Source organism: Saccostrea echinata, unplaced genomic scaffold, assembly GCF_033153115.1.
Source record: "Saccostrea echinata isolate AGI-Se365-2 ecotype Australia unplaced genomic scaffold, CSIRO_AGI_Sech_v1 ptg000009l, whole genome shotgun sequence".
Lineage (NCBI taxonomy): Eukaryota > Metazoa > Mollusca > Bivalvia > Ostreida > Ostreidae > Saccostrea > Saccostrea echinata.
In genome coordinates this window covers 41827501-41845000 of record NW_026889758.1, presented here as the reverse complement: position 1 = coordinate 41845000, position 17500 = coordinate 41827501, and the positions used below count along the sequence as shown (strand labels likewise).

Here is a 17500-nt window from a genome sequence, read left to right as displayed (position 1 = left end):
CATTTTACTACAACTGTTAACAACTTACTTAAATAATAACAATTAAAATGACTACATATTTAAACAATGTAACAGGTATTATAATTTATACACATTAACTATACTGTTACATCATTCCATTCACTGACTCTTGAGAAATTCCCCAAGAATTCTGATGCTTTATGGACAATGGACTTGGTTGTCTCTGAAAAAAATCCCAGTCACTGCTTTGCATTATCGAAAAAGTAATCCAAAACTGTCTTGAACGAAAAAGCCCAATCATGCAAGTTGTGTTTCTATGGAGTTTGATATGTTTCAGATGGATTTCATATACATTCCATTTCATATCTGAATGCTTGGCAAATCATGTCCCTGCATTTTGTCACTTCCATTCAAATCAATAAAAAATAAAATAGCGTTTGTTTCACGACACCCAATAATGAAGTATGATCAACCTTTCTGAGAAAGGCAAGGTTTCAACTGAAAAATCCTTTTTATAGTTAACACACACAAAGAAAAACTAAGAATAAAAAATATATATCAAACCAAAATCTTAAAATAGTTAAGAAACCATTACATGATTGGCTAAAAAAGTTTCTTTTCAACGAAACCTGGTCTGCATCGAGAACATTATCTTCTTATCTTCTCTCTTAAATAAAATGTCAAATCCTGATCATTTTGTTTAAAAAAAGGAGTTCATTTGCATTCAATCCACTCTATGAGTGCTAAGTGGTTGACTTGATGAGGTTTTTAAATATTATGAATTTTAATGCTGGAAAAAACGATATCATATTTACATAAAAACAAAGAATTAAAACAATTATCTTCATCACATGCAGAATAAATAAAGAAAACAACAAAATCCCCTTCTTTTCTGAAGAGTACCATAGATACAAGTCTCTGTTGTAACTCAAAAACAACAACAAAACAACAATATGACTTTTTTTTCAAGATGGTCATGCACTGAAAGAAGATCTGTAATGACTCTGTATGCATTGTGAAAAACAATATCCTTTATCAAGATGAGGGGCACAGTGCATTCCAAAAATAATATTAAAATATAAACTCATTAAAATTAGAAAAAAAGGAAACATATATAATCTATTATTTGGAAAGTAAATTAAAGCCAGTTCTGGGTCCTAGCGTGCAGCTTGCTGGGCCCTTTTGATCTCTTCCTGCTGTATCCTTTGCTGGATTAAATACCTGGCTTTACTTATATTACTGGGAGATCCAGTTACAGTGACGATACGGTTACGTGTTCCCGGCACATAAACTCCTTTTTTCGATATCTGAATGTTGGTTTGAGTGAACTGCTGAAGCTCTACTATTCCTTTCCCCCCTGGCCCTAGGATGGCTCCTACTATACTCTCTGCCACCTCCAGCTCTTGTTTTTGGGTCCCCTGCTTGTCTTCTGTTGGGCTGTACATTCCAGTTCCCAGTCCGAATGAATTTTGATTCAAATTCAAACTGATGTTTGGAGATCTATCCATCTGTGGGAATCCTTGTGGAGTACTGGCATATGTTGTAGCACTAAACGAATCATTCAGCATTGGGCTTCCACCATATCTTTCTTGACCCATGCTTGGAGAAGAACTGCCAAAAAGGCTGGAACCAGCTCCAGAGCCAGAACTTCCCAGTCCAGATGATCCACTGCCCACTGGTCCAAACAGACTTCCAGCAGTAGTGGAGTTGTTACTCGTGTTCAGAAATGAATTATTGTTCACAGTTTGTGCAGAGGTGGTGGGGGTGGCAGCTATCATTTGAGTAGCTCCCATGGATGAATTCAGATTCATGCCAGCCAAGGTGGCAGATTGGGTGGGCATACTTTGCATTGTCATGCCAGGAATCTGGTTCAGTGATATCATGTTCAGAATTCCATAATTAGCTAAAGTGTTCATGGCTACAACAATTTCTTCGGTAGCCTGATCAGAATAGCCACTGCCTCGGAGAGTCATTTTCAAACTTTCTAATCCAGCAGATGTAAAGGCTCCATTTGGATTTCCTCCTAAAGCAGCATTTATATTCAAATTTGTCATTCCACTGCCTAAACTGCTATTTAGTACATTTCCATTAAATCCTATACTGTATGCTGTGGCACCTTGTGCCTGATAATTGTTTGTGTTCACCTGCACCATTTCTTGGCTACGACTCTGTGTGAATGCATTGTTTGCAAATGGTGATCCAGTTGGGTTAGCACTAGCTACAGGTCCTGTGTAATCTGCATAGCTTATATTTGGACAGCTTCCACTTTGGGGATCTTCTACAATTTTTTGTAAAATAAGTTCTACTGCTTTTCTGTTATTTTCAATTTCTCCTGCAAGAAAAAAATGAAATATTCTTCTCATCTCACAAATAGCAAAAAAGAAAAATATATACAGCTAAAAATTCATGAAAAATGACAACAGCAATTGGAACATAAAATACCCTGTTTTATTTAAAAACAACTCTGAGAGAACATGCCAGTATTATTACACTACTTGTTAAAACTTATCATTACTGTTTCTAATGTAAACATGCAAATAAAACTCAAGTGAATTCTTGAATTAATAAAACACCTCCACTCAAAATACCTGCTACAGTGATACAGCGCTCAGGTAGATTGGTTTCTTTTGACTTCTGTGAGATTTGAATGTAGGCCCCGCTTTCTTCTTTGATTTGTTTGATGTAGTTACCCCCCTTGCCAATGACCATGCCAGCTGTACTGTTTGGAACAAGAATTTTTACCTACAAAAAATATGAAATACTAGTTAATCCACTGAAATGCAGGTGTTAATCTTTACCTTGTACACAGTAGTTCAGGTTTAACTGATACATGTTATCAAACTTTCTTTTTAAAGTCTTTTTTCAGATCATAGTGGAAACATTTAACAGGTTGTTTTGTGTGTGTGTGTGTGTGTGTGTGTGGGGGGGGGGGGGGGGGGAGGACATATGGTTTAAATAAATATTTTATCAAGATATATAATTATACCTGGGAAGATATATGTAGTGTAACATTGATAATAAGACATAATACCTAATTTTAGGAATACCGGTGTGTACAAAGTTGCTACTTATTATGATGCATAACAGTTACAATAATTTGCAACATTTTATCACAAAGAATTATTCTGAAACTGGTTCACTCCAAAGTATGAACAGATAATGGTTCAGCTGCCAAGATAAGTAAATGCAACCATTTTTTTTCTCTCAAAAGCAACAAAAAACCTGCAGTTCAACTACATTTGAAAAGCACTTCATTTCTCCTAGTCCCACTTCATGGCTTTTTTGACAAATATTGTTTAGACTCAGAAGAAAATAGAATTCTTTTAGTATTTGGCAGAGGAACAGAAAATGATCTCAGCTCCACGTGCCAGAGAGATTCCATTAAAGTGCCAACAGATCTTTTATCTATCAACATGCGCATTGTGGAGTTTTTTAGGCATTCTGTTATATTATCCATGAAATATACAAAAGTTTTTTTTACAAAGGCCCAAATGTTGACTTTGATATTGAAAATTTTATTGAAAATTTCTACTGAGAGAGAGAGAGAGAGAGAATGAGAGATTCTTAAAAATTAATTAATGAAGAACTTTAGCACCCCCCCCCTTTCAATTGTTTATACTAGAATTAAAATAAAATCAAGAAATGATGCAACCAGAATCACATTTCTTTTTTACCAATGATGACATAAACATGTTTTCAGTATTAAAATGTGTTTGGGGATTCTTTTTGTCAATAACAAATGTTGTGGTTTCCAATCCATTGAACTAAGCTCCAGAGACAGCTGCTAACAACATCATAGCAGGGCATTTACCTCCCCTTAATCTGACATCATCAAGGTCATATATCTGTAAAATGGCCAAAACTAATCAAGGAGTATGTCAACTGCAAAAATGATTAAGTTTTACAGAAACTGTAAATATTCTCTAACATAAGGCAAAAAATGCTTTCAAATCTGTAAATCTAATCATTCCTTTCTTATCAAAATTTAAGACAAGACACAGGCTACCGCACTGATGTAACACTGATACGAAGGAATTAAAACAAGCATCTCTACAACAGCAGCCCTTAATCAAACTACCACTTCCCATGGTGTGTGAATTACATAAATATATGTAGGAATCAACCTACTGCAAAAAATTATACAGAAATAACCCCATCCTTTTGTTCAAAACATAAACTGGAATATTTAATCTAAATGAAATGTTTAACTTCTACATCATATCTCCAAGTCAAAGAATTTACTTTTTTTCCAGACGGCAAGCAAAATGCACTTACTTGCTTATGAAATGATATTCAGAATTTAAAACCTCACAGCATCCCAGTTACCCATATGGATAAAATACCCCTATTTAGTACTAACTCTGCACACTGCAAGGCTAATTTGGGAGGTGTCATTTTTAATGTTAGTCATTTCTACAGAGTTGTAGTGACATACTGCATAAAAATCAGAGTTTCAGTTCGAACAAATTAGTTAAAAAATCCTGCTGGGTTGATGAACTGCACATAATGCAATGCTCAAGTCTTATCTGCCAAGCTATTCCTATTGATTTGACAAACCAGCATCAATTAAAAACGGATGCATTATACCAACAAAATCAATTATATCAAACCTGTTCTTTTCATAATAAAATAACACTTTCAGTATGGGTATTGAATTCTACACTACTGAATGATGGCTATTTCCACCTCATAATACGCTGAAATACTTCTGTAAAACTCTCTCAATTTTTGATTTTTTTTTCAGAGATGGGTAACAAAATCTAATCAAACTGCAGAAATCACAGTTCTTTACATAAGGAAAACTTAAGGACCTTTTATCTAATATAGTAAGTTTTAGAGACAAAAAAATTTGTTGATGAAAAACAACGCAAATTGAAACAGGTGTAATTCAATGCACTTATATTCTTCCCTCGTGTTTTAATATCCTTTTCTGTATAAAATGCATATATATATATATATATATATATATATATATATATATATATATATATATATATATATATATATATATATATATATATATATGGGATATGTTATTAGTATTGTATCCCATGTATCTATTTTAGTGAGTGAATAAAGTGAACTTTGAATTTGGAAGAAAACATTCATGGAATATTGCAATTAAACACCCACTTAAATGATAAGATTGTATATGTATGATATATAACCACAACCCCCACCCCTTGGAAAAAATTCTAAAGACCACACAATGAAATTTTCATATTAATATAACTTAAGTGTATGACCTCCAGTGTCAACATTCCTTCCTTCTTTTTTTCTTAAATATTATCTCTTTGTTACATATATTCAAACTGAGAGATGATGATACCAGAGTACTAGCTGGTATATTACAATAAAAGTGTTTGTAATTTTGCAATACCAGTATTATATACTTCTCATACTAGTTTAAGTGAACTTAAAACAGTAAATATTGCATCAAATAAACTTTATTCTTCTTTCACAATTTTTTGAATTTTTTTTTTTGGATGCTGACATTCACCTCTACAAATCAATCTGATCGCTATTTTACCTGTCTGTGCCTTTCAAAGTTTTTATTTGTTTCGTCAGGTTTGGGGTTGGGATCTGGTTTTTCTCGGATTTTCTCCATGATGAAACAATGGACTCTTTTGACGGCTTCTACACCCCCCATGATCAGGCAGACCCTCTCTGTCGTTCCTGTAAAACACAGCAATATGTCAATCTTAATTAACTAGACCATCTGCCGAAGACATTCCTACATGATACACAGATTTATATTGATCTAGCTTCCCCCTGACTCAGTGACACACAAATATTCCTTACATTTGGCTGCCTCCAATCTAGGTTCAGAGTCTTCTTTCCTCCACATCCAACCTGAACTCAATCTTTATATATTTGAATCTTGAACTTTTTTTTTTAAAATCTAGAAGTATATACTTTTAAAGGTGTATACATCTAAGTACATGTACCAGCTATCCATATACTGGAGAGATGACAGTATTACAGGTTCAGGGAATACATACAAATTCTAAAAAGTTGTGAAATCAAAACATAAAAACAGTATTTATGTTTGAGAATCTGCTTTATATTTCTGACCTTTCTTGCTTGCATGGTTTCTACTATGCAGTTTTCACAAATACATTGATCTAAACTCCTTAATAATTAATTGATGTCACAAAGGTGAAAGAAGCCCAAAATTCACTTTCATGTTGATCATTTAAAGCTGCACTTTACAATCAGTTAAAAGCTAATATAATATGTACTCAAAATATTAACTGCTATAGTAACAGAGACATTTTGATGAAATTATACATGAAGCCAATTTAATTGAATTTAATGCATACCTTTTTAATTGTGTCTTAATGGATTAAGTCCAACTACCCGGTATTTGTTAAATTATATACACAAAATATAAAAAAGTGACCTTATTTTTTGTTTGGAAATAATTAATGTCCAATGATTTTCTTATCAAATTTGCTCAAAAGTTTTTGGTAGTGGTGTGGGACATTTCTGTTTTGGGAAATAAAGATGGCCAGAGTTTCAGAAACTAATTATAGAAGGAATTTCTGATTCAAAAAAATGTGTATCGACAAATCATATGCATTGCAAATCTGAAGTAAAATTAAAACTGCAGGGAAAATAAGTAACTTAACATGCTTTGATATGAAGAGATCTCTTTCTATTTTATAAACATGTTTTTGCCGTTGATGAGTAGCTATAAGAAGAAGGATTAAAGGGGCAGTGCCCTGATGAACGGGCCTTTTAAGAATGCTCCTTATTCATTAATAATTGTAAGGTGTTGGTGCGAATCATACAGCCCAGTGGCTAAGTAACATGACAGCCTTCACTTTATTATGGCCTTAAAAACTTTTTACTTTTTCTGATATAAACACAGTCCACCCAAATTTGGGTGTATCTAAAATGATCAATGGTGAATTACATCAATCTGTCCCCAGGCAAACCTTTAGCTTCTGTGGTCAATATCTAAACGCAGTTACTTGCAATTAATACATTTCACTGAATTGTTGGACAGCAAATACACTTTCTGAAAATTCAAATAGACACTTTAAGGCAAGAGCTTCCTATGAAGGGCATGGGACTTTCTAATAACCTGGAGATTTAATATGGTGGACAGCCAACGGACATTAAAATGCTATTCCCACTGCTGTCACATGTAGCTGCTACCAGTCTGCCTACAAACATTTTATATCTATTTCATTACTTTTATTCATTGATGTAAGCACACTCAGGTGCTGAAAGCCATCACTTCTATAAAATGTCCAGGACATAAATTTGGCTACCATATAACCATTGTCATGAACGCATCCATTAACATACTAATCTTTGGCTTTTCTCTGTGGCATTAAATAATATGGCAATATTCTGCAGAATACTTTTTTTTTTGGGGGGGGGGGGGGGGGGGAGACAATGGTGTAGTTTCTTAAATCTTCAGATTTGAGTAAAGTAACAAGTGAAAAATTATATCCCCAATACATATTTGTTGACAGGAAATATCTATTTTGTTTAAGTGGAATCTTTCTTTATAACTTGAAACAAAGCTATAAATTAATAATACAGACTCAATTTACAACAATGGAATCATATACACCCAATGCTGTAGTTTGTATGAAAAGTGCTGATTTGTGAAAATATGACTTGAACAGATGGTCTCATTAACGACAAAAAAGATAACAAGGACACATTTTGTGTAGTGATGATAATTATCTTGTTAAGAGAAACTAGGACATCAGATCTGCTACCTAAGTAACATTGTTACATGGTAACAGAGAGTCTTGCTTGTGATTGATGCCCTTAGGAAGGTTAATGGTTACCAAACTGCACTCAGTCTACCAACACCTGGAGATTTGTAGGACATCTTCTTTTCTGTGTCTCCATCATACAATACCATATCACTTTTTTTCAGGCCATTTATTGCAAAACGGATTGATTTTTTTACTTTGTATAGTTTATGGGGATAGGGCTTCACAAATCAACAGGTGTTAAAAATAAAATTCATATGCCCCAGAAAATTAAATCTGTTTTTAAAAATTGGTGAACTCCATATAAATTTACAGACAAATTTGTAAAACCAAATAATTTTATGAAAGCATCAAAAAATAAATAAAAAGAAAAAAACAACAACTAAAATGAATAAATAGAACTTTCAGTTTATATATTCAACCATATTTTGAGTTTAGTATAATTCAGAGTAGCTTGGTTGTGCCAATTGTAATTGTATTTAACAGTAAATCCCTCTAAAATTTTCTCTTTCACAATGCCCTCACAATATGATTAAAAAATTCCTATGCTTAGCATGTCTTATCCAGGCATAAAATTTTCTTGTTGTTAATATTAAATGCCCTGGTAATAGATTGAGAGATAGAGACTATATAGAATTAGAAAACTGGTCTCCTTTAGTGACTTTGGAGCCTAATTCAGACTAATAAGATTTGATGTTTACCACTTTAATTAATATTATACAAAGCTTGAAAGATTGTTGTTGTGCTGAACATCAATAAACTCTCCCAGTCATACTTCAATTTTAAAATAAAAATGAAAATAAAAATACCAAATTTATATGATTATGACACAAAATTAACCACCAAATTTTTTTTTGGAAATAAAAATGAATAATTTGCCCATTAGTGTTTGAGCTACACACAGACTTATTTCTAAATGAGTTTGAGAAAAACTCTTCACTCCTGAGTGGAAGAATTAAGATAATGTAAAATTTTGATATGTGCACTGTAGTTATGCAAGAACCTGCATACACCATAATTTGTGTGAAGTATGTGTGTGCAAATCCTGTATAACAAAGTGTGAACTGTGTATAGGATAATGCATTGTACAATGTTGATGTATATATACTCTACAGCTAGCTAGTGTACATCATTTACTTGCTATATAATAAGTTAACACATATATAAGTTACCATTTCTGAACAGACAAAACATGTCTGAAGAGTCTTGCAACAAAGAATTTAATTGATATTATATATTATATAAGTATATAAAATTTGAATTTTTTTTCTATTAAATGTAAAAATATCAAGTTGGAAAGACAAAAGAAAAGTTCATGCATTCATTATACTATTTAGGAATATAGCTTTAGTAATTGTGAAATATTCTCCTATAAAACATAAAAGAATTGGGAATCTTAGTGTTTTGCAAGCATAAACATGTCTGTGACTTTACATGAGGCACAGAGTTTTAAAAAGATGGATTTTTCCTGCCTTTAACTAAATGCTAAATAGCTGAGGACTTTAGCATGCATCGACAGCCCCTACAGGTATTTTCACTTTGAAAATCTCTGATAAGTACAAGTATGATCAATCAAAAAAGCGTAGAGGCCCAATGCTCCAGTAAGCCATTGGCACATAATATCATTGTCTGCATTACCTACACCAAAAACCCCTTATCTTTCCTCACTGAATAGACAGTTCAATGTTTCATCACTAATGTGTTCCATAATGATTTTTTTTTTCTCAAAGGAATCTCATACACGCTATTTTGGTGATTTTTTTCTGACTTTGAATTGGAAACAGGTGATAGCACCATAATTAACACAACAAAATGCGAACATATTGTGAGAACTGAGATAATCTGAATATGCTTTGTTAAAACTGCATTGCACCATGCTTTTGGTATACATGTAATGACCCAGATGGTAGTCAGGCATTTGCATACAATTGGATGAACCAAGAACATTAATATTTCATGCAGAGATCTATTGAGATGACATTCTTGCATCTTAACAGAGAGTTGAATTTTTTATATATATTAAATTCTGTCTAAATCTTGTTCACTCGTACTGTCATAATTCCAGTTCAAACTAGAAGGAATCAAGCAATCTAGGCAATGCTGCTTTTCCTTACTCAGCTATATGAAAAGCATTATCCTGGTTTATCAACTTTAAAGAAAAAGAAAATCATTAACTAATATCAATTCTTTGACTATTCGTAAATATAACTTCATTTCTCTGCTTAAATCTAAAAAAAAAAATGCATGTAAATGTATGTCGAGATAAAAAAAAATAAATATCAAAACCGAACAAAAACTCTGAAGTAGAAGTCTAAATAGTCTTAAGAATTTCCCTTCCTTCACATTTTAATCCATTTTAGTTTGGCAAAGTAAACTACCCGACCTGATACAATTTCACTTTTAAAAGTCTGTAACTTGTCAGATATCAAACTGTAACACAATTCTCAATGTAGAAAGTCTATAATTACATAGCTTTAAAAGCAAAGCATTCAACAAAGCATTTAAACCAATGAACTTAAACAGGCTAATTTGTGAAGGGTTTCTCTTTTGTTCACCTTTAACATAAAATCTATTTAAATATGCATATATCCGAGGAAAAATTTGTACATGACTTGTACAACATAAACAACTACTTATATGTCAGAGATATCATAATATCAAATTTCTTAAAACTAAAGCAATTTCATAATATTTAACGTCCTGTTGTCTATTTCCTGGATTTCTGATGCCATAGCAACACAAATGTAAATGTACATCAAATATGGTGGTGAAAGCATTTCTTGGTAGTTAACGGTGTAGTTGCCCAATTAATTACAAATCATATCATTATGCCTGCACAATTCCTCCCCTTATAATACAATGGGATTCATTATCTCATGAACTAACATTTATTTTTCCTTAAGATGTCTACATGAAGAACAATTAAGTATAGCCTTGATATTCGTGACTTTTTATCTTACAAACAACTTAAGTATTATTATAATCTTTAAATTAAGCTGCACCTATAGTACTGTTGCCTCAGTGTGGTATTATAAAAGTCACACTCCCTCCATAAAGCTAATGTGTAAGGGCTTTTTATATGCTTCTCTACATTGAGATGTAGTACTATAAATAATTAAGTACAACATCTATCTCTTGAATTTATCTTTAAATAGAGCCTTAATACCTCAAATATTCTCCTGAATGTATTGAGTTACAATACCAAATCAAAAGCCTGAAAGGCTTCAATGGTGTCGAACTTGAGAAACAATTGCAAAAGTTCTTTCTGAATTTGATATAAAATTTTAACTTCAAACAAAATGTCACATTTACAGTTTGGGACCTTCTGACATGGTTCGAATAGAGCAGGGTTCGTACTGACCAGACATGGTCAAACATGCTTTTCAGTCAGTTGAAAAACTGAAGGATTTCATAATTTCATGTATTATTTTTTTTGTCAATGTCTTAGCATGTTTGTGATTCATCTAAACTACAACCATGTCTCTGTTACGACTATGAGTTATGATCGGGCATGGTATACAGTATATTACAAAACGGAAGAAAAGAAATTCAGTAATGGAGGTCGATAACTTCGGTTTGTTTTGTTTTGTTCGTTTTGTATCGCCTGGTGGGTTTGTTTCTTTTACATGGTTATCCTTCCGAAATATTATTCATGTCATTAGACGCCCTGCTTTCTTCAGAAATTCATCCGCAACAACCATCAAATTTTTCTTGTGTAAAAATAAACAAAGTATCATATTTTGTAACAGAATTAATTGTAGATATAATTGATGCAATTTTATTTTTAAGTTATCATTCATTGTGAGCATTTTCGAAGAAATATATATTGCTATTATTTATTTGTGGTTGCATCAACTGACACTTTTGGTTGCATAAACTTCCAGTGGCGATTCTATACCACGCTAGCTAGATGATGTTTGAGCTCTGCTCGCTTGAAGCCATAAAAACCAAAAACAATGTGATGAAATAATAACATAATTTTACAATACATGTTTCTGTAAAGCAAAATAGCATACCTGGGTAGAAATCATTGGCTTTTGACATTTTCACACGGGCACCAGCTTCTTTTTGTACTTGGGCGATGGTTTCCCCTCCTTTTCCAATGATGGCCCCTGCTGCAATACTGGGCACTAAGATCTTCAGATGTACATTGTCACCTGAAAATACAGTGCATGTAATCAAGTGTTCATTAATCTTGATTTAAATCAATCAATCTTACATAACTTATATAAATTCACCTAGTATTTTAAATCATGAAATTAGATTTTACAATATACACTATTTTTCCACATTTGCTGGTACTTAATATGCAATTTAATTATCTGCAAATTTTGCTTCCAATATCTTCTTTCTCTCAACCACTTAACCATTTTGATAAAAGCCATATATCTGTTCGTAATTATCCGAAATGCTTAAACGTACGAGGTGCTGAAAAAATGCAGTTCTAAAACATGCCTAGCTACATTGAACTCAATTAAATGCACAATATTGACTATTTTCAATGCCCATGATTTAATCTAACACACTTGGCCCATAAAATCAATGATAAAAGTCTTTTATAATCGATGTTGGGTCTGAGCTGGTCATATTAAGAATTATGAAAGTTTAATGTGCTACAATCTGGGTGATTTAAGGGAAGAAGCTCAAAGATTCCAGTGGGGCTTTTCCAACCAACACTGGTTGCATTCCAGTAAGCCAGTTTCTCCTCTCTGATATGAAAGATGGTTAACCAGCTCAGGCATAAAAGGTTCATATCCCTCGTAATTAAATGGTTTTTCTTCATATTCACTTCAGCTTGAGAAAGACAACTTGATTTGAACTTTATGAGAAGTCTATTATTAACACTGATCTATTAGAAGCATAGTTTCCTCTTTACTTTTGCTTTCATTTCTATGAAAAAAAAATTCAGATGCTGTGATTAAAGTGATGTGAAGAAATGGATGTAAAAGTGTACTCCAAAATTTCTCTGACAGCTTGTTTTATGCTTGTGGATATTAATAGAAAATGTTGCCAGATGTTTCTGGGGGAGAGAAGATGCCTCAGGCCACAAGACAGTAGATCACAAAGAATTTTAGTACTGTACCCCATCTGTTTTCACTTACAGGGACTCTCCCCTTTACATGAAGACATATGCTTCTGGTGAGGGGGTATCCAGTTAGAGACGTCATTTAGAGCACATGTCATAATCCAATCAGCTTACATCAGAGAAAATACAACATATTTCAGAGATAATCCACTGCACTGAGGTCTGAATATAACAGAGAACCATTCTGTCTATTCTTAGCTACACAAGCCTAGTTACCACACTTCACACTTCCACACACACTCTAACTCAAATTTACCAAAAATGTGGTTAAAATTCTTTTAATTAAAAGAAGTTATAGATTTACAAGAACTTACACATCAGATAATATATAACAAGTAAAGTTTCAAAGTGAAACTGGAAACCAGAAGTTAAATTTGTGAATGATTCTCAAAGGTTAATTATAATCACAAAGTTTTCAATCAGATTTATATATATAATACACTAAAGAAAATAAACAGATCACCAGAACATCATGTAAAGATTATACAACTCCATCAACTGATTTTGACCTTGAGATGGCACCTGCATCAAAACCTCATACATGTGAAATATTTTAAGTTTTTTTTTTCAACTATCCAAATGATATGTTGCCAGTGAGTGTAGGCGGTTGTAGCTTTATCTCTCAAGGTTGATAAATTGTCAGTTTTTATGACATCAGGGGGAACCTAACCCTATTGCAGTTCCTTCAATGTTCAGTACTATAAAGCAGCACTCTTCTAAAATCTGAGAGCTTCCTGGCCATTTTCTGTCTGTAAATCAGACATTATGAAAGTAATCTTCACCACGGAGAAGAAAGCAATGGGTACCCACACATTCTAAAGAGAAGCAAAAACTTGTTATATCTTATCATTGCATAGATGCTATTTTGGAGGCTGTGTGTTTCTATCTCTTTCTCTCCTGCCATAGACAAGTATCTGTTAGATCAATCAATTTTTCACAGCAAAATATTTCTGCAGTGCGGCATTCCACATTATATCAGCATTGTGTGCCTGTGGTATCTTGTAATGTCTTAGTAGTAAAGTACACATCAAGCCATGGCGGTTATTCCTCCCCATCTATTACAACTCAGAATTCCCATATTTTGGAAGGAAAACATACACTGTAATTTGGATCTCGCAATACTGTCATTAAATCTTCACCCTGGACATATCTGATGTTTAAGGAATCAAAGTTAGACTTGATTTTTCACACATGCAAAAAAAAAAAAAAAAAAAAAAAAAAAACTATGAGGGGGCTAGCCACAAAGATGATTCACTGAAAATTACAACTGGTGACTGATTTGACTTGCACAGGTAGATGTGATGTATGAAGCTACTGCAGAATTACACCTAGGGTCATTTCAGGTCAAGGTGTGTCTACAATATCATCATTTTTTCCCCTTAAGGTTTAAAGTTGCTACTTGACCTTATATGCATTGATCATAACTAAATCTTCCATTGCTGTAAATTTACAGATAAAAAAAAAAAAAACAGAATTAAAAAAAAATACATGAAATAGTTTACAAACAATACTTCATTTAATAATCAAATGCCAAATTTTTTATTTAAATATTATCATGTGACAGGGGCAATCTAGGTTTAAATAAAAGCGCCATTGTTTGCCAATAGAAAACCCCCGATAAATAAGACATATAGAACATATATTATAATTTGCATCTATTGTAACTCATTATGGACTCTCCTAACAGGAAATCAACCAACCCTTTACAATCAGCTCTATACAGAACTTGTCATTCTATGCTTATCAATACAATAGTGAATAAGCAATGTTCTCTACCCTGAACTCTCGGCCTTCTTCCAATTTGCTTTTCTACATTCAGAATGAAAAGAGATAAATGATGTCCAATTCATTTCTAGGACTCTTAGTCAATGCATTTTTTGATTTCTGTATATTCAGTTAGCTTTCTGTTTGCAAATTGAGAGACTATTGCACAAGAATACCACCAAGCAATTACAAAAAGATCAATTCTCAATTTCATCGGTATGCCTATCAGCGGAATCAATGCACAAAAGATCCGAAACCTCGATCTCCGCAAAACTCAGAAATTTGACCCGCCCACAAATGAACTGCCAATATCTATATGGACTACTACTGATTTGATATGGGAGAAAATTATATTGCTCACAATCAATAGCCTATAATTCTTCCAATATATACTTCACAGAAATGCACAGTCCTGTATGACCACTTCTTTGGCATATACATATGACTTGGCATTGAGTTTCCGCCTACAACATGGGCCATTCTCTCTGCACAAACCAATGTAAACCTGACAGGCTCATATTGATTCGCTTTTTTCTTGTCCACTTCAAGATTGCAATTTTTTTGCCTAATCAGCAAATATGAATTCATGATTGACATTAGTTGTGCATGTTGCCCTAACTGGAGAGGCACTGCTGAGATAATTAATTTCTTACATGCATGAATATAACCTTTTCAACCTTGTGGTTACTGGGCTTTTTTTCAATGTATATTTGAAATACTGAAAAATGCCATATTGACTGCAAGTGATGCTTTGTAACAATGAAACTTGTACAAACAAAAAATCTGATTTGAATGGAATTAAATTTTTCTGTTAATTTTCTTATCCCAGGAAGTATGCAGATGAAACTCTGCTGTGCGAGATTTGTCATTGCCTAACATGTACAATAGACATAATAAGTGCTTGCTTCCCTCATACAACTTCAATGATTCATTCCTGGAATTTTCAGAATCTGCACTCTCAAAGACAACAAAAACTTGTTTGGCAAGAGTTGCCAAGATTTGCTTAAGTACATACTTCTTATTGTTCTTCCTTCATTTTATTAAACATTTCTCAACAATTTTCTTACAGAATAGAATGAGCATATATCCATTTCATTTTTATTTTTTAAAGGTATGGAAATAAATTTTACCAGTTGTCAAAATCAGACTTATTGTAAACTAACAAATATGGATGCTATCGATACTAAAATGATGATATGCTAAACAATGTTAATAAACCTTCATCACATTTCCAGGCTGCCTTCAATACTATGTAACAGAGTTATGTGTCTTTATCTTGATAATGTTCTATATTTAATCCATTTCATCAGATCTATAAATAATGCCTTTCAGAATAACTTTTGTTAGTATATGAGCAGTGCAACTCTCATAAAACTCAACATCACATGTCAACTCTTCAGTGAATTATTTTTTTTCAATCATAATATTTGTTACATAAGATGTTGGCAAATGCACAACAGCGCAAAAAGCGTGATATAACACAGCAAAATGAAAAGCCAGGGTGGAATATGTCTTAAAAAAAGGATGATAATGGGGAGAACACATACAGACATTTCATCACATACATACAAACACACACACACGATGTATACATGACAAAATGATTACCCATGACGGTGTCGCCGTTTGCTTCTTCCGTCATCATCTGATGAAGCTGGTCAGATGTGCCTACAAAGGAAAGAGATGACATAGTGAGGTGAAAATGGCAAGGTATAAATGCTGTGAAATAATGCACACAGGGATGGTCACATGGAGATCTCCCAAAGTTTCTAATGGATGTTGATTCTAAAATGAAATTGCTTCAATATCATTATTGTGAATGAAAGAGGGAAAAATCATCCTATTGATCAAATTAAAGATTGATGAAGAAATAACCATCCCCAAAAAAATACCCCAAAATAATGCAAAGCAAATGAAATGAATATAGACAAAATATCAGAAAACAAGGAATGCATGAAATTTAAAGGTACAATGATAAAAATTCAGGATTCCAAGTAAATAAAAGGCTTACTGTAATAATAGACTGGTGGAATGAAATTGAAATACATCTGCTCAAGATTGCTAGCTGTCGACAATGAAGGACTGGGACAAGCATGTGATGAGGGATGATCAAGAAAATGTTGTTATATACGCTTTTATGAAAAAGTAACAACAAATGAAAGGAGGAAGTAAACTCATCACACATATAAAGAAAAAGCACTGTGCTAGTATAAAGTGCTACCGGGAGATAGATTTACAAGTACACAGACAGGGAATTGTGCTTTCCCTATAAGGATATGACAGTGGTTTTACTGTCAATAATCAATGGACTTCACACGGTCTGACTCCAATGCAAAGGGAAACTGTACACTGCGATCTATAGCTTCAGAAGTCACAGGAGAAAATTATTATTCAAGCATATGAGGCAACCTCCAGTGATACCATCCCAACACCCTGGTAATGAGTCCCTGTTTATTGACACATTAATTTTCCAGTCCAATATTTACCCCATGCTTAATGACTCTGCATTTGTTCTGGAAAGACTTTAGCTACAGATGAGAGAGTAAACCCATATTGAAAACAAATTATCCTGTTTATTGCAAATATCTGAAATTTTTCTTCTTCTCCCATTTCCTCTAATGAACATAATGTTCTACATTTTTAAAAGTGAAAAAAGACATTCTTTTTTTCCTTGTCTTATATAAATATATTTATATATTATCTACAAACTTCCTTGTTTGTTAGATATTACCTTAGTAGAATAAATATTTTGCTGACTCAAGTGAAACACAAGCCAATACTCTCTCTCTCTAGATGACAAGACACAAATACTGGTGACCCATGTGACCCAAGAAAAGTATGAAATAAAAGGAACATGTTCAGGACTCATATCATGAAGCATCAATATGTACCTATTTTACGTATCATTTAAAGAAATATGTACATATTAACACTGCCTGAACATTATAAA

The 17500-nt window shown here is 33.0% G+C and overlaps 1 protein-coding gene across 9 annotated transcripts in view; it reads right to left on the bottom strand.

Annotated features, from left to right (window-relative positions):
* The window catches only part of LOC133182408 (RNA-binding protein Pasilla-like), a 25578-nt gene that overhangs the window by 4057 nt on the left and 4021 nt on the right, over positions 1 to 17500 (bottom strand). For 3 of the 9 annotated variants that reach the window (XM_061317242.1, XM_061317245.1, XM_061317250.1), the window contains exons 2-6: positions 16159 to 16218; positions 11717 to 11857; positions 5492 to 5637; positions 2535 to 2703; positions 1 to 2293 (exon numbers count right to left, since the gene is read on the bottom strand). The exon at positions 1 to 2293 is cut by the window's left edge and continues 4057 nt beyond it. In XM_061317242.1, coding sequence (XP_061173226.1) covers positions 1119 to 2293; positions 2535 to 2703; positions 5492 to 5637; positions 11717 to 11857; positions 16159 to 16218 — 1691 coding nt within the window. In that variant the 3' untranslated portion in view covers positions 1 to 1118. Of the gene's footprint in view, positions 2294 to 2534; positions 2704 to 5491; positions 5638 to 11716; positions 11858 to 16158; positions 16219 to 16561; positions 16694 to 17500 lie in introns of those variants that run through there. The other 6 variants (XM_061317244.1, XM_061317251.1, XM_061317246.1 and 3 more) reach the window with 4 other exon arrangements.